Here is a 24,537-nt window from a genome sequence, read left to right on the forward strand (position 1 = left end):
ATACCATTGTCAAGATTCGGAGTGAATCACAAAAGGCCTTTGACTCGCTTATGGAAAACAACTTCCAGGCTATATCCCAAAAGTGACAGGAATGCTGGGACTGGTGTATTGTTGTTCAAGGCAACTATTTCAAAGGAGAGGATGTTAAAACTTAAGTAAATAAGTTATTTTTTATTAAATATAACTAGTCCTGGAACTTTTTGATAGCCTTGTACTTCAGCAGTTTTTGAAACTTTCTTTTAACATCTCTATATAAACACTACTTCATTTCACATTCTACAGCACTCATAGTGATTTCTGTTCAAATTTGCTAGTTCATAGTCAACAAGAAAGTCTCTATAGAATTGATCAACATGCTAGCAAAAACAACCAAATCTTCCTCAAACCATTGATTTACTGTCTTACAGAAATTTCCATTGGGTAATATAATTGTGAAAAAAGATGACTGGATGGCCACTACAATACCTTTAGTCATAAGTTTGTTTCATGAAGTCTGATCTGTGACTAAAGTACAACAAAATGTCATAGTTAGAAAGCCAAAAAGTAACACATCACCTGTCATATAGTTCTATTTATCCTTTTAGTGAATGGAAATAATTACACTATATTTCATGGTGTAAGCAATGTCATTTCCTTCAATACAGGATGTTCAAGCTAAATTTGAAAGTTTGCATAAAAGGAAAAGAAAGTACAATTGATCAACATACAAGCAAAAAACAATATCCCATCCAAAAATAAAAGTATTTTAAAGAACCAAAAAATGTCAGCTAGATTACTCAAAATAGCTAGCTTCAGCTTACACTACAGCCTCAAGATTACTTTGGAACCTGGTGCATGCATTCCTTACTGTGTTTCTGGGAAGATCTTCAAACATCTTCTCGATCTTGGACACCAGCTCAGGCTTGGTGTTGCAGGCATAGCAGTTGGTATCTTTCTCAACTGCTCCCCACATATAGTAATACATAGGATTACAATTGCAAGGAGTTAGAAAGCCAGAAATTGGGGTTGGTGAAGTCATAGAAATTCTCCAACAACCACTTCTGACTCTTTCTGGAAGTATGGCAAAGAGCTTCAGCCTGCTGCCATACATATGGCCTCCCAACAGTAATACTCTCCAACCAGGTATTGACCACAGTCTCCAGCAGCTTTACATAGCCCTGTTCAGAATGCCTGCTGTGTCCCTTCACAGAGCATTAAGCAGTAGTCATGATGTCAGCATTTTGATACCCAACACTAACCATGATATAGGTAACTCTTTTCCGATACTCAGATGGCTTCAAGTCTTTTGTGTCAGCTAACTTTAATTACAACTTTATTCTTTATGCTCTCCAATGCCATTGACTGTTCACCAATACATCAAGCTATTCCTGAAATAAGGAGTCATAAAAAAAAATGGTCAAATTTAATCCAAGTTTAAACCCTGTTCGTATGGTAACATATAGATTGATATTGTATACTGCTCAGCAATTTGTATTTAATTATTAATTTGAAGTCTTGAAAATGTCTTTGCTTAACATAAACTTTATTTATTTAGGAAGTGTATTGTCAACAGCTGAGAACCAAGAAGAGAAAAGCTAAATACAAGCTCTTTTTCTATCGCCATCATTGTTGTTGTCATCATCTCCATCATCATGATCAATATGATGATGATGAGGTGAAGATGGTCATACTTACCTTGGTTAGATGGGTCTCCTCTAGAATAATGTTTCATCACTTATAGTTTATTATCATTTCCTCGTGTAAAGAACAGTTTCTTGGCTTTCACCTTCTCTCCATGTCTTTTTAAATTCCTCCTTCCGCATGTTCTTTCCATTTAGATTGTCTGGACCATCTTTACTTAACTGTCATCCACCATACAGGTTACATGTTTTATTTATATTGTAATATATTAATAAATATTGCCAGGTATATAGGTATCATTATGATAACATAGTGAACTACTAATAAAAACATGTTGTAATAACTGCCAAAGTGGTGTTTGACACAATGATACAAGCTATTTCATACCATATAATTGTTCTTGTTAACTCCTAATTCTGCCCTTGTACAGCAGCCTTATAATTTGTAAGGTCAAGTAACTAAAATTCATTGTTCCATATGCATATTGTGCTTCTTCTTACTAGAGAATCATATTCCGCTCTGCAAAAAAGAACTGCTTTATCATAAGGCAATGCAACCTATTTTATTCTATATTATTATTATAACTAACATGGACACCATAACATAAGTGCTGTTACATGCAACAGTAGCACAGTATTACATTGTATAATTTGGAGTGTCATGGTAAATAATAAGTAGCAAATTACTATTGTCTTTGGCAACAGTTGTAAAACTTAATTACAGTTTAACACCACTTAAGGAAAAAAACCATAATAATAATAATCTTCATTATAATCAATGGAGAGACTGTCCTGTCCTCCTCTCTGTCATACATTGCCTCCCTACAATTGCCAATCTCCCTGTATTTTATTGTGGCACCTACACTAGAAAGGTTTCCTTTTTTTCTTAAAAACTAAATAATCCTATTTAATCTACAATAGCAAGCTTTAGTAGCCAAACCTGACTGGTCTTATGAAATATTAGTCATTTTATCAATTCATCAATTTTAGTTATATTATTACTTTTATTGCATCAGTTATGATCTATTTTTGGAAAAATGTAAACCATTAATCAAATTACAATGCAATTACTTCAGATAATGTAGATTAGCAGGGTAGTTTCATAACATTGTCTCCACTTAATAGATTTGACATAGCTGTATAGTTGGATTGTTGTGCTGGTGTTCACATAATCCTTAAAAGAAATTAATTGAAAAAGATCTCTTTAGATTACTGTGTTCCTAGTAGAGAGATAGGATGCAAACTCAATAAAAGTATATATATCCCTGAGGGTACTTTTGTGGGTTTTTATTTCTATTTTTACATACATGCTTGCATATATAGGATTGTTTTTGCAGATGAATGGTCATTCTGCAAATAATCGAGCAAACTAAGAAGATAAGCAAGATTTTATGCCTTGCCCAGGGGCAAAACACAATGATTGGTAGAGTTTCAACTGATAACTAACCAGTCATAGTTTGCCATCTTAATCTCAGTCATTCTGGTTCATTATATAAAGTCATGTATTATGGCTTTCTTGATTATAAAGTTTTTATCTAATCTATTTGATGAAACTGGTCATTATACTTCAGTTAGTTTGTCCGAACTGTATTTTGGAGAAAAGATAAAATAAATTAAAATTCTTACAAATTATTAGCATTTGTTTTGTAAAATGTTATTTTCTCTATAATGACAGAATAAAAAGAATTCACTGATATGGGCAATTCAAAATTTAAAAGAACAGGTGAGCTTTATTTTTGTCATGTTTGTTCCAATTCATTTCTAAAAGCGAAGATATGAGAGCTTGTTATTGTTTATATTATGACTATTTATACTGTAGTTCTATATTTTCAATAATTCTGTCTAAAGCACTAATAATATCATCTAGATAACTGCCATTATCTTTTAATTCTAGGTACCCTTTAAGTACATGTGACAGGCATGTGTACACACACACATGCATAATTCTAAATTTGATGTTATTTTCATAGTCTCTATTCTGTATTTGTTCTGTTGTGCTTGTATATGATTAGAGGCTAGTCAAAAAAGATGATATAGGTGTGTAGGTAGATGATTGATTAGAATTAGGATCTTTGGAGCTTTTCTCGGCTGTGAAAAAGACAGTCATGAAAGCAAATGCTAGATTATAAATTTGGGAACACTGTTGAAATCTGAGTTGTTTCCCAATGAGAACATAGGAAGCAATATTGGTAATATACAGTGAGCAGGGATGGAGAGCTATCAAAGCTTGCATTAATTCTTTCAGGTTAGTACACAACTACAACTGCTGAAATATTTTCAAATTTTTAGGTGTGTATATACATGTAAGTGCATTTATGCACTCAAAAGACTCCTAAACATAGATATTTTCTGTTACCCAGGTGATATTAATGCTAGAGCTAAGTTTAATGAAAATATTGTGGTTAGGGTATTAATAAACTGGTTAACATGTAAAAGTTCAGTTAACTTTTCTTCACATAAAGACTCTCTCTGTCTCTCTCTCTCTAAATATTACCATAATATACTGTTCAAAATATAACTACCTGTTAAAGGAATCCTGTCCTATTATCAAAGTATATTTATTTTCCTCTTAGTGTGAACTTCTGGAATGCATGCTTATATCACTTGGAGATATTGCAGAATGTGATTCAAAAAAATTCATATCACTTCTTGATAAATTCAAGGTAAGAAATCATTTGCTTTTCCTAAAACAGATTTTAGCAGAATATCCTAATATCATGGTAGTAAATATTATTATAATATAATCAAGTTATTTTGAAACTTCCATATTTTCTTGAATATTCTTTAAATTAATTTCATAATTTTTACACTTATTATTTTTATTGAAATTTAGTTCGGTGTTGTATTTATTATCTGAATCACTTAGTCATGAATACTTATAACATACATGTATGGATTTTGTCTTACTTTTGCTGATTAGTATGAATTAAATATGGAATTATATTGGCATTTCTTTCAACATATTAAGTAAATTTAAATCATTTTAAATCTAGAATCAAGGTTTTGGTCAATGGCAGAAATTCTGCCATGTACTTGATGTATCTTCCGAAAAGTACCTGAAAAAAATTGAGTAAGTTCTTTTCAATATTTTCAATTCTATTTAAAATGAAGAGTTCCATTTAAAGAAAAGTCGTTTTTTGTAATATATTTTTGAATAGTTAAGAAACACTGGCAGTTTTGTTTTCACTGAAAGTGACATTGCCAAGAATTCAATATAAATAAATACATCTTCTGAAGCCAAATTTTTTTTGAAAACCATTTAAAAAGTATTATAAGAGATTTGCCTTCTTTCTTGTGGTGTAAGACATCAGTTGTTCTTTTGAAGTAATGTCATATTATTGATGCTTGAATAATCAAGTATATTTTACTTCACTTAAGCTCACTGAAAGTCTCTACCAGTAGTATCTTGATTATTTTATAAATGTTACTGCTGTTATATCAGTATCATTAATTAATGTAGTCCAGATCAGATGAATCCACATTCCTATTCTTGTTTATTTACACTTGTTTGGTCTTGAGATTTGCTGCCTTTATATGCAATATCCTGAGGTTATCAATATGTTCTGATAATAAATGTTTATCAGTTTATTACTGAGAAAAGGTCATTACTATGTTTTATAATTTGATGCAAAATTTGGATTCTGTATAAATTCATTGACTTCCATCTCTTTTATCTATCATGATTGTTATCTTTGGTTTTAATCTACTCAACCAAAGAAAGAACCATTTAAAATTTCTTTTCACATTTTCTTAAGACTAAAAAAAAAACAAGAGGGTGGGGAATGCCAATAATATTAACTTGACTCAAATCATTGGCTAGTAATACTCTTACTTCAGTCATTCTGAGTTGCATGCCTTTGTAAACTATTCATTTTGTTTGCTGTCTTACTATTAAGCTTAGGTACTTAAACACAATCAACTTTTAAATAAAAACAGCTATTTTGTACTGCAGCCCTTATATATGGTGAGCATCATATGCAGTAGGCAATAAAAAGATAAGTAGAAATAATTATTTTGTGAGGAAAAAAACAATTTTAGTTTTATTTAATTATTCTTGCAAATACAGAAGATAACAGTGATATGTATGTATTGCTGAGAAGGTCTACTAAGACAGAAACACATCCAGGATTATCTATTATACTTAAAATAATTTTAAAAAAGATGTCATTAATTATTATCATTTCTCCACTTTATAAACATTTCTAAATTTTCTCTTTAATTTTCTCTGCATCAAATATGCAGAAAGAATTAAAATAACACTAACTTGACCATTGTTTTTAGGTAATTTCTACACCATTGGCTTGTTTTTTTTTACTTGTTAAAAAGTATGATAAATTTATTTGCGGAACATGAAAATATTACTTGGTTATATTTGTGAACCATCCACTTAAGATGTATTTCTATTTAGTTTTTACTTATTGAATATAAATTTCTAAATCACAAAACATAGTATATCAGATAAGACCGGAGCCTGGTGCAGCCTTCTGGCTTCCCAGATCCCCGGTCGAACCGTCCAACCCATGCTAGCATGGAGAACGGACGTTAAACGATGATGATGATGATTTCAGTTGGGTGATCTCTTGTCTAAAATGTGTGACCATGGAGAACAGCTGTTAAGAAAAAATGATATATTATCATTTACAGTGTAAAATAGACTGAAAATGTTTAAAATCATTTGTTCTGAAACAAATTGCTCAAAGTAATCAGTTAGTGTTTTTCTTTAATTCAATATTTGAATAAATCACTAAAAACATCTTTCCTCAGCTTTTTCATTTTATTTTTTTCTTTTATAAGGTACTTACAAATTATCATGATTTTGAAGATCCTTGACTTTGACTTAATTCAGCTCTGTGCTAAGAATAACAGGTAATGTTGATTCAGTAATGTTTCCATTCTGATTACTGACTATCTACCAGGTGCATTCTAGAAGTTTTGAGACTTTTCAGGGAAGACATTGATTTTAAAAAGAGTACAAGATTCCAATCTCCGAAGTAGCATCTCCTGATTTAGTGCACTTGTAGCACTCAAGCAACTTCATGAAAGCCCTGTGGAAACCCTCCAAAGTGAAGGTATCCAGGACCCTTGTCACAGTCATTCTCATCTTTTTCAGTTTAGGGAGCAACCAAAAGTTACTGGTAGCAAGGTCTGAACTGTAGGGAGGGTGCAGGACAGTCTTGATTTCCATCTCTGTCAAGTAGTTGGTTACCAGGATAGAATTGTGGACTAGTGCATTGTCCTGGTGTACTGTGACCCTTTGTAATGAAATCTTTTCCTGAACCCCTTTCAAACCTCCACAAAGTATTCTTTGTTGACTGTCTGGCCAGAGGGAACCTGGTGAATGTAGATGATGCTCTTGGTGTCAGAAGAGAATATCACAAGCTTCCTAGTGGACTTACAAAAACACAGATGCTCAGCTCATACAAGTTAATCCATAAGCAGCCAGGAGCATTTCGTAAGTTTCTGTTGTGTTTTTGTCCAGTTTAATATTAAACTTTATTGCATAGTGAGCTTCTAAATTGTCTTTCATGTCCCAACTGCATTCTGCAAACTAATCAGCTGTGACAAACTGTTTAAGTAGGGTTATTTTTAAAGTGCTGTTGCAGCCGTCTCCTTCAGTTTGGAATAGCAAAAGCTGGCAGGTTGTTTTATTAGATGTGTAGGAATGATTTACTAAAATTACAATAATCTAGGACAGTTATAACTGATTTTAAAAGAAAAGTCTCAAAACTTCTGGAATGCACTTTGCTTTTCAAATCTTTTTAAATACCTATGGGAAAATACAATGGAATTTTTCTTTTATTTTCCTTAGCCTCTTGGAAAAAGTATTTTCTGTTAACCAAACCAATTATAGCAACCCATATGATGTGTGCATGATTATCATTTCAACAACTTTCAAATTTGTGGGATTAGCATTTCTTCACCACTTATTGCCCAGTAGATGAAAAATACATTTATTTATATTTTACTAGATATCTTATTGAGTTTAGTTTGTATTTAGACAGGTACCTAACATGTCTGTGTCAGTATTTTTGTGTATATTCAACCTCCAAAAACACAAAATTTCACTTTACAATTTTGTTTTCTGCATTGTAATGTATCTCATGGGACAAAACCATCTCAGCCAGTGATTTATTGGATAGTTATGTAGTTATATAATTGAATCCTAATCACTTCTCTTGGTAACGTATTGTTTGTAATTTTAACTCTTTGCAAGAAAGACTGGATTTAGAGTCAGAAAACTAATAATGATATATTCACCAATTTTTCTGTAAACTATTAAGTCACAGTCATGTTTACATGATTTCATTGATATAGTAAATAATGTTTTCACTTGATAATCAATAACTTAACAATAAATCTTTATGGCACTAAATTTCATGTACTATCTCACACTGTACAACAACTACTATCATTATTGTTGTTGTTTGTTTTAGATTACTATTCTAATGAAACATCATTTCAATTATTCCAACTTTTTCATTGCTGTTATTTGTAATTTTTGTATATTTTTTACAGCTTTCATCTGCATCCCTTATTAAAAGATAGTGAAGACTTCAAAGTATGTATTAAATTACATTTATAACTTCTTTATTAACAAATAATAGACTTTAAATATTATTGGTTGTTTTACTTCTATTCTATTTTATTTCTTCATTTTGTTTTCATTTGTCTCATCTTCTTTTATGTATTTTGAAACAACAGTTTCTTCTTAGATTGATCTTTGTTTATATGTTTCTCTTTACTTTCAAGAAATATAGTATCAATTATTTATTTTGTAAAAATTCTGTAAGAATTAAAATTATTGTCTTTCAGCTTATATAGGAGAATGGGCTGAGATTGTCATAAAAATCATAAACAATTGAGTCTATCTTTTCTTATTTTCATAGGGTGACCTCATGGTTCATTACATTTAAAGCTTATATCCAACTGTATCCCTCTTATTATATCATTATTATTATCTTTATTTTCATCTTGCTCACAATCAAACATGAACTATGAGACGGTTCAGTTAGATAATTAGAAATTTATAAATGAAAATTTGGTCTGTTGAGAAATATAAACTACATAGGGGAAGGGTATAACTATTGATTGTTCTTGAGAATTTCAGTGGCTGAGTAGGTAAGACGTTAGTCTGCTGTCTTATACTTTTAGAATTCAAATCCACTGCTGGTGTCTCATTGACTAGAGGAAGACATTATGTGAGTTCCAAACAATGGACCCAGAATTTTCTGGCAGTTGTCTGTATTTGATTAATGACTAATGTCCATGCTATTGAAATAACTAATATCTTTTAGTGTCACTCTCCACACACCTTTAAGTAAAATCAAATATTTAATATGGTTTAGTTTCTGTTTGTCATCTGTTGTAATTTAATATGTACATATGCTTTAGCTAAGATTAAATTGATGAATTGTTATTGTATAGAGTCTTCCAGTGCCATATTATAGTTATTTGGAATATTTGGAATATTTTTATAACTCTAAATATTTGATTTGATTGGGTAACTGTTTTCCTGTTGAATGACATTCCTTAACCCTTTCGTTACCAAACCACCCATGCCACCCGAAAAAAATTTTGGTTAATGTGACCAAACCTGCCCGTATTTACCTATTCATATTTAAATGAGAATATCAGAGCAAATCTCTTTAGTACATTCGTGAAAACAAGTGATTATACTTCGTAAACAGTTTATCTACAGTTTTGTACAACGATCGAAGTGTAATTTTACTTCTGTGAATTTTGGGAGATTTTTTTCCCGAAATTTGTTTCTATTATGTTTTCAGAATTTGTAATTCTGACAAAAAATGGATACGAATTTCATTATATCAAGCAGCGAGTCAGAATTCAAAGGATTTTCTACTGAAGACCTTGATAAATCTAACTCTATGACTGAAAAAAAAAAGCATGTGGTATTTGATAATGAATCTGATGTTTCATTTTCCGAAAGTGAAAACAGTGAATCCGAGAGCTCCGACAGCAATAAAGAAAATGAATTGGTACCTGAATGGAGTGAAAATTTAAAAACTGTTTCTTTCGGTGATTTTTCTGAAGAAACTGGACCAAGCCACAGACTTTCCCAGGAGAGTAAAGTGATAGACTATTTCTTTTTACTTTTTCCGATGAGTCTATTTGAACTCATTACGGCGGAAACGAACCGTTACGCTAAATGTAAACAAAGCGAAAGAAAGGATAGTTAGTGGTTTCCCACAACCTTAAGTGAAATTAAGACTATTTTGCCATAAATATTATTATGGGTATCAGAAAGTTACCCAGAATAACAAATTCTATCGTAAAATTTTGTTGTATACCCAATTGAATATTAGCTAATAACCCATTTTCTATAGCGATGTTTGAACAAAATTTTAATAATTTTATATTTTGTTGAATTTACCTGTATCTACCTGCAATTAGAGTCTCTTTGTGACAAAAATTATAGTATAGAATTGGTTGAGAACATTACATTAAATTATCTTCCAAAAATCACATTAATATATTGATAAATAAAAAAGTTATAGTTGTTTAATGAAACCAGACTAAATTTATGATTATGTTAGAAATTAATTGAAACACATAAGGGGTGTATTTTGTTCAGAAATATAGTAACGAAAGGGTTAAACAAAGTTAGCAGTAGGATGGATGACCATTTAATTTTCAGTTTAGACAGTGATAGGGAACATTGGTAGGTTTTTAGGTGACACACATGGTGGACTTTGAAAGAAAATTTCCTTGCATTATCATGTTATAAAAAGCTTACTAAAACTAAAGTACATATTTATATGGTGAGTGACACTCCGATTACAGAATTATTAAAGAAATTAAAATTTCAGTATCTAAGGTTGTAAAAAGGTTTACCATTGCTGATCTAGGATGTCAATGCTAATTAGAGTGAAGAACAAATTTAATTAATCCTAGTAGATTTGGAGTCCTGAATTGAGAAGGATGAAATAAAGTTCATTAGAGTTTTAAAAATATATAATTTCCCATTTAACAGTGAGATCAGGTAATTGTAAAAGAAAGTAATATAATTGTAAGAGAAGTTTAAAAAGGAAAAAATTGGAAAACTACCAGTGGTGACTATTGGCAAATGAGATATAGAATGCAGTTAACGAGTTTAGATAAGCCTGTATGCCATGGGAAGAAAAGTGACTTTTCATGTCTGACCTTTTGACTATGAGAAAAATTCCTCCTCTTTAATCCCACTAGCAGGTTGAAATAGTAGTGGAAGGATAGTGGGGGTGGAATAGAAAAATTACACTGGAAGAAAATGATGTAGAAGACATACTGCAAAATAAAAGAAAACATGAAGGAACAAAATGTTTGCTAAAATTTGGTAAAAGATCAACTTAAAAGTGAAATAGGAGAGATCAACAACATGGCAAAAGAGGAAGTAGATATAGAGATTAGAATATAAGAAGAAAAACTAGTGTCATAAATTAAAGACAAAATAATTACTTTTCTCAAAAAAACAATAAAAAATTAAATGAAATGAAAGGGATAATTAAAATAGTGAAGGGAGGAAAGATAGAGATAAGATAAGGAAATTATTAGAAACTAATTGGGAGGTTCAGCAAATCATTAGAAATGAAATAAAGAAATAGAGAATCTAAATAATAGGAACAAAAGAGACTTATAAGGGGCACAACTGATGGCAATTGAAGAAAGTAGAGATATGGATAAACTAAAACAAACCTGTTATTACTAGTCTTTTTGTTTTGTTTTTTTAACTGGAAATTTTGGAAATAAAACAGTTTGTTTTTAATAAAATAATTGAAATAAGAAGAGATTACAAAATAAATAGAGGGAAAGAGAGATGTATTAGCTACAGTTAAAGGAGGCCATAAGTAAAACAAATGACAACAGCAATTGGTCAGAACTGGACTTTAGAAGAGAAGAATAAAACTAAAATGATTTTTATCCCAATTAAAAAGAAAGAAAAGAATCATTATAATAATGTGTTGAAGAATAAGAGATGAAAGTATGATGACAGGATTAAAAGGAGAGAATGAAGTAAAAATAAAAGAGAAGAGAAGGAATTAAGAGAAAGAAAATCATTCATTGATGCTGGCATAGTTTATATAAGATACTGAATATGAAGATAGAAAGCTTCTCCTTACATTTAAGGTTTATTACAGGATTTATAATGTAAGGTTGTTAACTAGATAACTTGATGTATCCACCTTTGTCTTTCATTTCTATAAGATATTTGAATGTTGTTTTGTTTTTCCTCTTTTATCACAGCTTCAATTTATTGTTATTGAAATATTGAAAACCTCAGTATTATTCCAGCTCCAAGAATTTTCTGTTTACTGTTTAATCTCTGGATGCTTGATTCTTCAGATAAAGTCCCATAAGCTTAGGCTTTAATATCCTTTCTAATCCTCCAGCTACAGACATCAGATCAGCAGAATTAAATTCCCTTATTATCTTATCCATTTCCAGTTTTTCATAGGCTAAGTTATTGGTATCCCTAAGGATTTTTTCTTAGTTCTTTTTATTGAGATTGCAAAGACATTCTCATTCAACAGCTATTTGGCTAGTTTCAGTTTCAAATTGCGGTTTCACATAAAGAAAATGTAGCCTTGGTAATTGAGGAGATTTTTAAAAAGCCATCTAGTGCTCAATGACTTGAAAGATTAAGCTTCTGTTTCACTATTCTCCATATCTTATTGAAAACAATTAGCATGTAGATATATTGTTTCAGTTCATTTTTATGTTTACTTTAGTGCAAGAGATATTGCACCATAAACTAGAAAAATGGCCCTCCATACAAATCCTTAAAGATTCTCTATGATGTGTTTGTGTATATGTGCTTGCATGCATGTGCTTCATAAATGTTCTTTCAATCAGTGAAAATTTAAATGTTACAACCTTTCTCACACGAATCTTAATTATTTAATTGGTACAAGAACATCAATATTTCCATTAAACTGGAACTAAATTCTGTCCAAAATTCCAATAACTATCTTCTATACATGTCTCTTATTGTTACTATTGATAGCCCCTTTCAACTATCAAAACCACTTGTTATTCCTTTATTCTAAACAATTCCACTCTTTCATTATTCCTTCATTTTCATTATCTCTATTTTGTAAACTGCATTCTAGAATTCCTTTCTGTTTATATTCACAAATTTCAGTTGTATCCCTCTAACTTTTCTGTCTCAAACTCTCCCTCCAAGTGTGAAGTGGTAGAGTTCAAGCTGCTGTTTGTAAAATCTGCTATTAGTTGTAATCTTCCATAGTATATACACTAAAGACATTTGTCTTGATTTAATTTCAATAAGAAGCTATTTTTGCAATGTGAGTCAGAGATGTCTAAAGAAATTTTGAAATACAAATGTGAGAAAGATGCATAAATTAATACACGCAATATTCATAATCAACCCTTTGTATTCTTGTAAAACTTAACTTTAATGAAAAAACTTGACTGGGTGATTTTTATTGTATTCATATCATCATAATTGTTGACTTTTCATCTTTGTTCAAGATGTAATTTGGTTTAGTAGAAATGGAGCAATAGTGTTATTGATTACAAAATTACTTGTTATAAGTTCACCCAGAGATCAAAGATAATACTTGAATTGGTTGTTTCTCCTATATTTATTGCTGTAAACTCATATTGGAAAGTTTTCTAAGACAGAATCAATGAATTTCATGTCCATTCTCTCATATACTTGTGCATTCTCATAAAACGTATGACTCTGTGTGTATGTGTGTGTGTGCCTATTATGTACATAGATCTCTTTCTATCTTATATCTCCATATGAGTCATATTTTATTCCTTAAAATTTTGATAATCTTTCCGTATCTCATCTCTCTTACCTTTTATATGCATATTAATATTTTCATTTCTTCAGTTACTATATCTACATATCTGTATTGGTCAACACTCACACACACAAACATATCCCAATGTTGTCATTCAAATATATTTGTTTATACTCTCTCTCTTACAGACACTTGACAAATCTTTTCGAAGTCTGTCAGGCTTACCAACTCATGGACCACTTCTTCTTGGTTGGACTGTTACTCGGAGTTGCCATAGTGTGGACCGAGAAGATGAACGTATCATACGTAAACTTGGTTCACAAGCTACCCAACTGAAGTCTTTAAATTATATAAGTACTATGCTAGAAGGACCACATTTTTCATGTGATAATGTAAGTAAATATGCACCATCATCATCATCACCATCATTTAACATTCATTTTCCATACTGGCATGGGTTGGATGTTTTGACAGAAGCTGGCAAACCAGAGAACTGCAGCAAGCTCTACTATATATAGACAACAACTGACTCACCTGCCATTTCTCTCCATTTTCTCCCACCATTTGGGCTCCCCTACCAAGGGTTCTAGCATTTACTTCTCTCACCACATTATCCATATATAAATTAAACAACCCTGTCTTTACCCCACCTTCATATCAAACTACTCACTTACTTCACCACCCACCCTAATGTATGCCCTACTTTCTCTATAAAAACTCTGAACAGCTCTCAGCAATCTACCATCTACTCCATACAACCGCAACACCTGCCACATTGCATCCCTATCCACTCAGTCATATGCCTTCTCTAGGTCCATAAAGGCCCAATACACCTCCTTCCCTTTTGCCAAAAACTTCTCACACATGCTTGATCTATACACCTCCTTCCACTCCTAAAACTAACATTGCTCCTCCCCTAGTACATTCTCTGTCTGGTTCCACACCCTAACAACCAGAATTCTCCCATACTTATACTCCTAAAATGTTTTTTTCATCCATGTTACTAGTATAAAAGAACAAAATAGGTAATTGATAGTGAGTTCAGATTTCATGAATTCAATATCAGATTATCTGAGAAATATTGAAAAATTTATTGGATAGTGCTGTAATCATTTAACATCTATCTTCCAAGTTGGCTGGCTTGTGTGCTTTAACAGGCTTTACTAAGCCAGAGAATTGTGTCAACCTCAAGTAACTATTTTGGCATGGTTTCTACAGTTGAATGCCCTTCCCAGTGCTACATATATTACTGGGTGTTTTGGGTTTCTATTTTCTTTCTTTTTTTTTTGTGATACTGGCACTAGTCAGGTAACCAGGTAACTCACTAGAGAATGAGAAAGTCTGCACAAAGTGAGATTGTTGTGGAGAGAATAGTGTTGAGAGGCCAAAGTATGAGGAACAGGTATCTTGCTATAGAAGAGATACATGGCTATATAAGGGTGAGTTGGAGTTGCTGGAAACAAGAAAATGGGGATGAAGTGTCAGAGCATACTCTCAAGAGTAAGAGAGAATACAGACTGAGAATAAGGCAAGGTGGGTGGATAAATGTATTAGACTGTGACTAGAGAGTTATAGATGGGAGTGGAAGTGAATGTAAGGGATGGAACAAGGGTGGAGGTGTAGGAGGTGGCAAATATAATATGGGAGTGGGAGATGAGAAAAACAGAAAAGGCTCAGGAAAGAGGAGGTAATATGTGGAAGTGCAGGAAGGGTAGAGAGAAGCAGTATAATAAACCTGAGTAGAAAATAGGGAGATGATGTACAGGGTGGGAGAATGAGGATAGGCGTGCAGTGACAGAGATGAATCTAGGAGTAGCTATAGTAAGTGGGCAAAGATTGTGGCGAAACTGCATGGCAGATAAAACTCCCAGACTTATAAAGAAGCCAATGAGATCAAGGGATATATTTCTGAGAATAGAATATTAAATGCTCCATCAGTGCCAATGCTAACAGCCTTAATTGTTAGAATTGACTCTGATGTAACATTTAGCATGGTTGTATTCATTCAGTGACAGTGGTTATGTAGATCAATTTAAAGTTAGCCATGGTCTGTAGTATGAGGGAGTAATATGATTTGGGGCTCTGATTTTCAGTTATGTTTCCCTAATTAGCAAAACTGAATACATCTAAAGAATTGTAATTTACAATTCTTTAGATAATAGTAAATAATTGATGGAGTGTGTCTTGAACCAAGTAAGGTAGAATAGCAGTTTGTCATTAAGAGAGTATCATCGTTTGGTATATAAAAAAAATATTGGCATCTTTCCACAGATCATAGTAAATAGCTTATTGATAGAAGATGTGGTATGTATTCTAGTTTTCTGCTTTGTTTCAGCACACCTAGATTATCCAGTAGTATATGCTATTGTTTTAATCTGTCAGAAAATCCTTACTGGTATTAAGTTAAGAAATCTATATCAAAGAAACAGTGCAGTAATACTTGAACTGCTGAATCTCTTCAAGATAGTAATTTCTTCAATTTTATTCACATGTTTAAGCTATGATGTACAAACTTCTGACTTTTCAAGTCATTGTAGTCATTTTCTATTTTGTTGTTGTTACTTTCCTCATCTGGCTTTTATTTGAACTGAGAAACATTGAAGTAAAATTAAATTTTAACAAAACAAGTGAAATGAGTGAGAAAATATTCACAATTATTGAACACTGTCTGAATATGTATGCTTTTTACTCATTGTCTTTGTCATTTTCTATCTTTGCATTTCTAATTTTTTGTTCAAATTCTCAGTAAAATATTAAACCAAGAGAAGATTAAAATTTTATTAGTTCCTTTCATGTTGTTGAGAAAATATTCATTTGGTAGGGAAAACTTTGAAAATGAAAATTGAATATTACATTACAAATGGAAGAAAATATTTTTTCTCAATCCAAAACAATTAGATGAAGAATTTTGATTAAAGTTTCACTAAATTTTTTTAGGTAATTTTATATATTTTCTTCATGTCGACATGTGTATGAAGTAGCAAATATATCTTCATATATATCTTCAAATATATCTTCAACAGGCTACTTAGCTGATGGATTTAAAAGCAAATTTAAATAGAAGACTTAGTTTTCACAATACTTTTATATATTTATGGAAAGCCAATGAAATAATATTTTTATTTAAAGCCTTCACTTTCATCATAAAATAGTTGTTAGAGCTTTGCATTCTGAAAATAGAAAATGTGATGTTTATAATTTTGATATTGATCTATTTTGTTTCCAAAATCTTGCAATATTTTGTGTGGTTCAGTCTAGCTTGATGGACTAAGTTGAAATAAAGTGCACTTGAATGATTCAGCACCTTAAATAATATAAAGTGAGCTCTGGGTTAATAATTGTATAGATGTGATAAATAAATTTTTCTCTAAAATTTGTTAGTATTGTATCAACTTAAGTTAAACATCTTTCTTCTCTTTTAGTAATCCAGTAGACCAATAATTAGCTCATGAAAGTGTTTTAGTCAATTAGAGAATTATTAATCTTAACTCTATTGCTTTCCTATATTCAATTAACAATGCAGTGACTTTGAAAAAATTATTTTAAAAAGCAAGGAAATCATTTTTAATTGTCTTATTATTTTCTGAGATATTAATTTCTCAGAACTGTGATATTTTATTTTGATTTTTCTCTTCATTGTATTTCTTTTCTTTTTAGTAAAATTTTTTCAAATATGTTTCCTAACTGGCAATGATTTCATTGTTTTCTTTATTAGATGTCACATGTTACATCTTTTTCTGAAGATATTTCATCTGCAATATCTAATGAGGTTTTCTGTTGTATCACCAGGTTGTTTCATCAGTTGCATACTGTACTGTATATACCCTCCTCTGTACATTACTTGATCAGTTTCAGGAAGACACTGTAGGTGGCGTAGAGGTAAGACACTGTTCTTTTATTTTTTCCTTCTTTTTTATAACCTCATAATAATTAAAGTTACAAAATGTTTGTTGCACTGAATGTTATTTAGTGAGCAAATTAGATAGTTAATGATGGACCACAGCAATGTATATTCATTTTGTTTTTTATCCTTTTTATATAGGATGTAATTGTGAAAAAAATGCAAATAACTCCAAAGCCTTAAGAGTGTGTCTGTGCCAGTGCTTAGCTCCAGATTTGTGATATTATGCAGATAAAAGATTGGACATTATCACATTTAGCATTCTTTGGTATAATACCTACTACTATATCTGACTACTACGTAAATTGAGTTATGTAAGATTAAAATAGTTCAGGATTTGTAGTCCTGTATGCTTTACTCCACTTCTACATTTTAGGATGTATATAACTATTGGAATTTTTGAATTAGAAAGAATTTTTGTAAAACAACAGTTAATATTTCATAACTATTCTTTATGCTTATTATGATACCATTTAAATTTTTTTTATCAAATTAGAAAGTAAGTTGGAAAAAAAACTTCATTATCATTTTACATGTTTCAGATGATTTGAGCTGAATGTCTCACAATGATCCTATCACACATTATGGTTTACACCACCTTGTACATAAAGCAACAGAAATAACTAAGATTGTTATTATTTATGTGTTACAGTGGGACTAGGTACATTTTATCACACTATTGGCATAAATATGTTCTAATTTTCATAGATGTCCTCTGATAATATAATAGTTTATTTCCACTTCTAAAATACCAAATAAGAGACAGGTTCAAATAAGATGCTCAGTTTGTAATTCCTTCCTCATAGACAAGATATATTTATAATTGATTTTTTTTCCTGAATTTGTATAGAAGTTGTCTTTCTTTTTTGCAATTCATAATTTGAACCAATGCATAATAATTTTCTTCATTCTCTGCTGTCATTTAAAAAAAATGATAAAACTGTGAGTGAAAATTTGTTTTTAAATTCAATTTGCAGGTTCTTTGCACAGTAATATCTCAACTTTTGAGTAAACCATCTATTGCTAATGATATGTGGAGACAGGTAGGTGATTTTATGCTTTTATATGATAATTTTTTTTTAAAGTTTACCTTTCTTGTTTTTGTTCTTTAGTCTCAGGCCAGACTTGACTGAGAAAGCCTATGATCAAAAGTGATCCCATTTTTTCAAAGATATTAGGCTGTGATTTTAAGAAAATTTAGTTAATTTCTAGCTGGGCAAATAACCTTGTAGAAGTTCCCTTGTTGGCTTAATTTTGCTATTGAAATGTACTTGTCATTTTTATGTTGTCTTCTATCTGTCTAACAATTACAGTGTATTTTGTTTTTCGTAATATATTTTATGCAGATTATGTAGATTGTTGAGGCCTTTATATTGGTTGTTTGGAGCTTGTATTTTCTCCAATTAAACTGCTACAATATTATTATACAATATAAGGTTCTAAAATGTGAAGAAAATATATACCTATATTGCATATAGATATGGTCATCATCATCATCATACATCCATTTTCCATGCTGGCATGGGTTGGACAGTTTGACTGAAAACTGGTTAGGTGGGGAGCAGCACCAGATTTCAATCTGATTTGGCATGGTTTCTACTGCTAGATGCCCTTCCTAGTGCTAACCACTCCAAGAGAGTAGTAGGTGCCTTTTACATGCCACTGGCATGGGTACCAGTTACGAAACAGTGGTATCATTTACAACTATAATCTCACTTGGTTTGACAAGTCTTCTCAATCACGGTGTATTGCCAAAGGTCTCAGTCACTGTCACTGCCTCAGTGAGGCCCTAAATTCAAAGGGTGATTTTTACGTGCCACCAGCATGGGTGCCTGGTACACAATACTGGCATCAGCCATGACTACAATTTCACTTGGCTCATTGGGTCTTCTCAAGTACAGCATATCACCCAATGTTTGAAGAGTGTCTTTTATATGCTACTGGTCTTCTCAAGCACAGCATATCACCATCTTAAATTCCTCTGTTATTACCTGGAGGACTATGAAGAACAAGAGGGGGCTGAGGATTGATCCTCAGTGAATGCCTACTTGTACCCTGAATTCCTCACTATACTCATTGCTAACCTACACCTAACTGACGGTTTCCCCACACATGGTTTGTACAGCTCTCACCAACCACTTATTTATCCCTAGCTTCCACATTGACCACCAGATAAGGGAACAAGGGACTCAGTCAAAGGCTTTCTCCATCTCAAAAGCCAGGTACAGGGGTTTAGTTTTGGCTAGATATTTCACCTGCAGTTGCCTAAGCAGGCAATTTCATATAGAAATTTTAATATTACCTAATCAGGCTAGATGATGGAAACCATGCTCAATATTATAAACAAGTTTTAAATAGACTGTGAACAGAAGAAATCTTGCAGCAAAATCAGCATACTGAATGACTTTAGTTCAGTAACATATAGTTAATGTATGTGTACACTTGAACTTGAGAAGATCTTTTACTGAGGAAATAGTCTGGAGAGAAATTTATCCTCTATGGCAACATGTATGAATAATGTCATCAGATTGCAGGACACATGCGTTTCTACATTGTTAAGCATCATCAACCACAAAATTCATAGCCCTGATAGGGCTGTGAACAATGGCTGGGCATTCCATCAATTACAATGACAACTATTCCAGTTGATTTGAACAATGGAACAGCCTGCTCATGGAATTAATAGGCAAGTGACTGAGCACTCCACAAAAATGTATACAAATATCTCTGAAAGATTCAGCATGATATGTCTAATGTGACATGGTTGGCCTATTTAACTATCAGTACAACTCATTTTTGCCAGTTGAGTGAACTGGAGCAAAGTGAAATAAAATGTCTCACTCAAGGGCACAATATGCCACCAGGAATTGAACTCATGGCCATACAATTGTAAGCCAAATACATTAACCACTAAGCCACATGCCTTCACAGCTGGGAACAATATAGCTCTGATATATAAGAAGTGCAAACAATAAATTTGCTGGTGTGGGCAGGCTGGAATTAATTAGAGTCACATAAAACAGTTCTGGATGAAATATATTTATAGACTTTATGAGGGGCGTTCAATAAGTAATGCCCCTGACCCACTTCCCATAGCAGTAGAGCAACGAAACTTGGCACAGTTATTAGTCTTTTTCTACATAGACCAGAGTTACGCATTTCTCCCATTGTTTGATGCAGCTCTGGAGACCGTTTTTGTAGAAGACCCCAGCTTGGTCCTCCAACCTGAACGTGACTTCAGAAATCAAGGCTGCATCATCTGGGAAACGCTTTCCTTTCAAAGACAACTTCATGACTGGGAAGAGGTGAAAATCAGAGGGTGCAAGGTCAGGAAAGTAGGGGGATGGGGGAGGAGTTCATCGCCATCACTACTCCGTCCTGGTCCCAGAAGACTGTGAGCATGACCTTGCCAGCGGAGGGCTGCCCCCTTGCCTTCTTTGGAGGGGGTGAGTCACGGTGCTTCCACATCATTGACTGGGCTTTGGTCTCTGGATCATCGTGATGGACCCAGGTTTCATCCTGTGTAATCAGTCTTTTGAAAAATTTTGACTCATCTTCTTGGCACATCTCCAAATTCACCCTCGAGCACTCAACGCGTTCTTGCTTCTGGAAAGGCGTGAGCAACCTGGGAATCCATCTGGCAGACACCTTTTGCATATGCAAATGGTCATGAATGATAGTTTCCACAGACCCGGTACTAATCTTGACCTCATGGGCTATTTGGCGAATAATTATGCGTCGATCTTCCAAAATGGCAGCCTCAACTTGACGGACAGATGCCTCATCAATGGCAGAAGGGGCGACCAGATCTGGGAGTGTTTCCACAGAGTTCCGACCATGTTTGAATTCACGATGCCAGCGTTTTACAAGGTCATATGATGGGGCATCATCACCATAAGTTACTTTCATTTCATCAAAAGTCTCCCGTGGTGTGCGTCCTTTCAAATACAAAAACCGGATCACTGCTCGACACTCAACAGGCTCCATTTCACACTTGACTCGGTTCAAACACCTGTAAATCAGAAACCACAATTAATTCAGAGCTGTAATTTTCCACTTACTCTATAGAGATATAAATGATTGCACATGCAAAATTTCAGCTAGATCAAACAACTTCAAGTGGGTCAGAGGCATTACTTATTGAACGTCCCTCGTATATATATATTTATTCATTTGTTCATTTTTATATCTGTTTTTCCATGCTAGCATGGATTAAATGGATAGTTTATTGTGGCATTATTTTCAGCTGGATGTCAGTCCTATCACAAAATCTTATCTATTTTTCAAGTAAGGGATCTCCAGTTTCACTCACAACTTTGGAGGCTTGAAGCAAACAGTTGATTTGTTGATAGAAGTGAAAACATGACCACTTTTTGGTTGTAACATATATGGAAGTGAGTGCTAATGTAAAGCAATCTCAAACATGTACATGGACACACACACACACATATGCATATATATGTGTGTGTGTGTGATTGTGTGTGTATACTCATATGCATCTTTTTGACATCTGCTTTTACCCTACTGGCAAGTTTAGATAAGTCATCTTGGAGCAGTATTCTATTGCTGGATGCTCTTCTTGATGCCAACTCTGAATTATTTTCAAGTAAAGTACTTTATTCCACTGATCTTTACATGTTGGGTCACTAAGCTGCAGGACAAATTGTTTGTGTGGGATAAAAACAGATGTCAGTGCTACTCACATGGTATGTATATGAAGACACACTGAAAAGCACACACACACAAATACTTGTGTGTGTACATATACAATGTGGTCTTTCATAGAGTTTATGTCCTGTTAGATTTCTCTCACAATGTACAGGTCAACCTAAGACTATAGTGAAAGTCACTTGCCCCAATGTGCCAGGACAGAAAAGGGCCACTATATAACATAGTCAAAATACTAGATTGTGAAAAACAGAGTGAGATAAGACTATTGAAGAAATCATCATAGCATAAAGATGAGTGTCATATGGGAACCTTTAATGAAATTACAACAGTAAACCACATAACCATATATAAATTATTATTTTTTAATTCATTAGTTTAATCTAGTTTTGATGTGTATTAAGAGCTATCTCTGATGTTGTTACACTAAAGAATTTTCATAAGCATTTCATCTTGGGGTTATTTTCCTTAGTTGCTCCTTTGCTCGTAAACTGTTGTGTTTATTATGCTGTTGTTGGTGGACTTTCTTTTATTATACTATTGCAATTACCACCAGTGTTGTGTTCTCATCGCTTTGTTGTTTTACTGATTATATTTTTTGCTTTCATTGTTGTAATTGTAATTTCTTTTCCTTGTTTGTCGTGTCAAACATTTTGTTTCCATAATTGCTATTTTTATGATCTTGTTTAGATGATATGTGATGTGTGTCAAATATTGAAACATGTTCTTCTTTAACATTCCTTTTATTTTTTTTTTCCTCACTTTCAATCATTATTTGTATTCATTACTTGACATGTCATCATTCGAAGACATAGGTTAAGAGAAACTATAATCAGAATGTTACAGATTACATATGCAAGAAACAAGGCAGAAAAAACTAGCATATCCAATAAAGTACATACAATGTCATCTGATAAGATTATCATGGAGACAATATTCTATGAAAAACGTGAGCAATGCCTGTAATAACAATTTTTTTATATTTTGTAAAGATTTTGCTACCTTTCTGCTTCGGTTATTACTAGGATTGCAATTACCTTCATCTTTCAAAGTTTTAGTTTTTTTATTCCCAAGTTCTTACCTCAGCTAATTTATCAAATGACAGTGATATTATTGACATTGTCATAGCTATTATTATGAGTAGTACTAATAGTAGTAGTTATAACAGTATGATTTTAGATGGTAGAATCAATAGAGTTACATAGAAAGTGCCTTGCAGTATTTAGTCAAGTCTTTTATGTTCTGTCTTTCATACTTCCAAGATCAATAACTACTAGAATTGTTGTTATCAACTACACCCATCCCCAACAACATTTGTGACCTAAGAAATTACAGGGTTATTTCAACCCTTTTGTATATTTTTGGTGTTGTTTTTTTCTTATAGGCTTTTTTTTCTCAAATAATTGGTTCTCTGTAAACTCCTTCCATTTTTGAAATTTGTCCTTGTATCCTCTCATGCATTGCCCTTGTAGCAAATAAATGAAATCGTTATTATTGTTTCCTAGCATTGCATGTGGCCAATAAAGAAAGGATTATCACCAGACCCACCATTTGCTTCATGTGCATACAATATCATTCATATTTTACAATTAATGTGTTTTGTATGTATTTATGTATAGATAGTTTTATTATAATTCTAGTATTGATGATGTGTAGGAACACTGTATTTTGTTATGCAACCATAATATACTACAAAGTATATTAAACACTTTTATAAGTCAACTAGCAGAATTGCCCGGCATTGCTTGGGGCTGAATTGCTTGAAAGTACTGTTAATGATTGCACTGAATTATGATGATTATTCAGGCAAATATAGATATAAGTTACGGCGAATAAATGTATTTGTAAGTGTATAGAAAGCCGTGTAAAGGGGTTCCTACCCCCTCGTAGAATGGTGTAAGAATTGAATGCGAGGTTGCCTTGAAAAGAGCCATGTTATTGTTCTCATAATTGTAAGAATTTTATATTCGTGGAAGGCAATGTAAAACGTTCGCAGGTGAATAGGGTCTCTTCGTTTTGCACGAACGGCAGCGGATGTGCTGTTACAAAACTTCATGCTGTGTTAAAGGAGAGTGGATTTCCTATGTAGGCAAGAGACAAGCCCAAAAACCTGCCCTTTTTTAATTAAATGAATGAGGTTAGCCAGTTTCTGCCTGAAAACCCTTGCAATAATATCATGGCGATGACAGTACTGCTGCCCTGGGAGAAGTTCTCGCGTTACCTCAACCCACTTTGGGTTACATGTAAAGGTAATGAATAAATCGGGTCGCCCATAATGCCGAACGTAAGTCATAGCGTCTTGTGTTCGCTTGTGCATGTACCGTGGGCCCCCTGTATAGGTTGAGGGGAGAATGCACATTTTGCCGATATTGCGGGCGTCAGTGTCATTCCTGATGCCATCACGCAAATGGATGTAGGAGTCTGAGCGCAGCTGCTTCTGATTCAATTTGATGAAGCACAGTCTCTCGGACTCCATCTTTGCAGCCATGTCAACTGCAAATTGGTGAAACAGTTCCCATGATCTGTGCAGGGGGTTGAAATCATTATGCCTTGTCATGAAGCAGTATGAGTAAAAAGCCAT

General features: G+C 32.9%; 1 protein-coding gene across 1 annotated transcript in view; it reads left to right on the forward strand.

Annotated features, from left to right (window-relative positions):
* The window catches only part of LOC115215070 (nucleoporin NUP188 homolog), a 515,758-nt gene that overhangs the window by 362,100 nt on the left and 129,121 nt on the right, over positions 1 to 24,537 (forward strand). The window contains exons 9-16 of the mRNA XM_029784227.2: positions 3,295 to 3,342; positions 4,193 to 4,282; positions 4,613 to 4,689; positions 6,414 to 6,485; positions 8,136 to 8,178; positions 13,576 to 13,779; positions 17,177 to 17,266; positions 18,266 to 18,331. Of these exons, the coding sequence (XP_029640087.2) occupies positions 3,295 to 3,342; positions 4,193 to 4,282; positions 4,613 to 4,689; positions 6,414 to 6,485; positions 8,136 to 8,178; positions 13,576 to 13,779; positions 17,177 to 17,266; positions 18,266 to 18,331 (690 nt within the window). The remainder of the gene's footprint in view (positions 1 to 3,294; positions 3,343 to 4,192; positions 4,283 to 4,612; positions 4,690 to 6,413; positions 6,486 to 8,135; positions 8,179 to 13,575; positions 13,780 to 17,176; positions 17,267 to 18,265; positions 18,332 to 24,537) is intronic.

Source organism: Octopus sinensis, linkage group LG1 (genome assembly GCF_006345805.1).
Source record: "Octopus sinensis linkage group LG1, ASM634580v1, whole genome shotgun sequence".
Taxonomy (NCBI): Eukaryota; Metazoa; Mollusca; class Cephalopoda; order Octopoda; family Octopodidae; genus Octopus; species Octopus sinensis.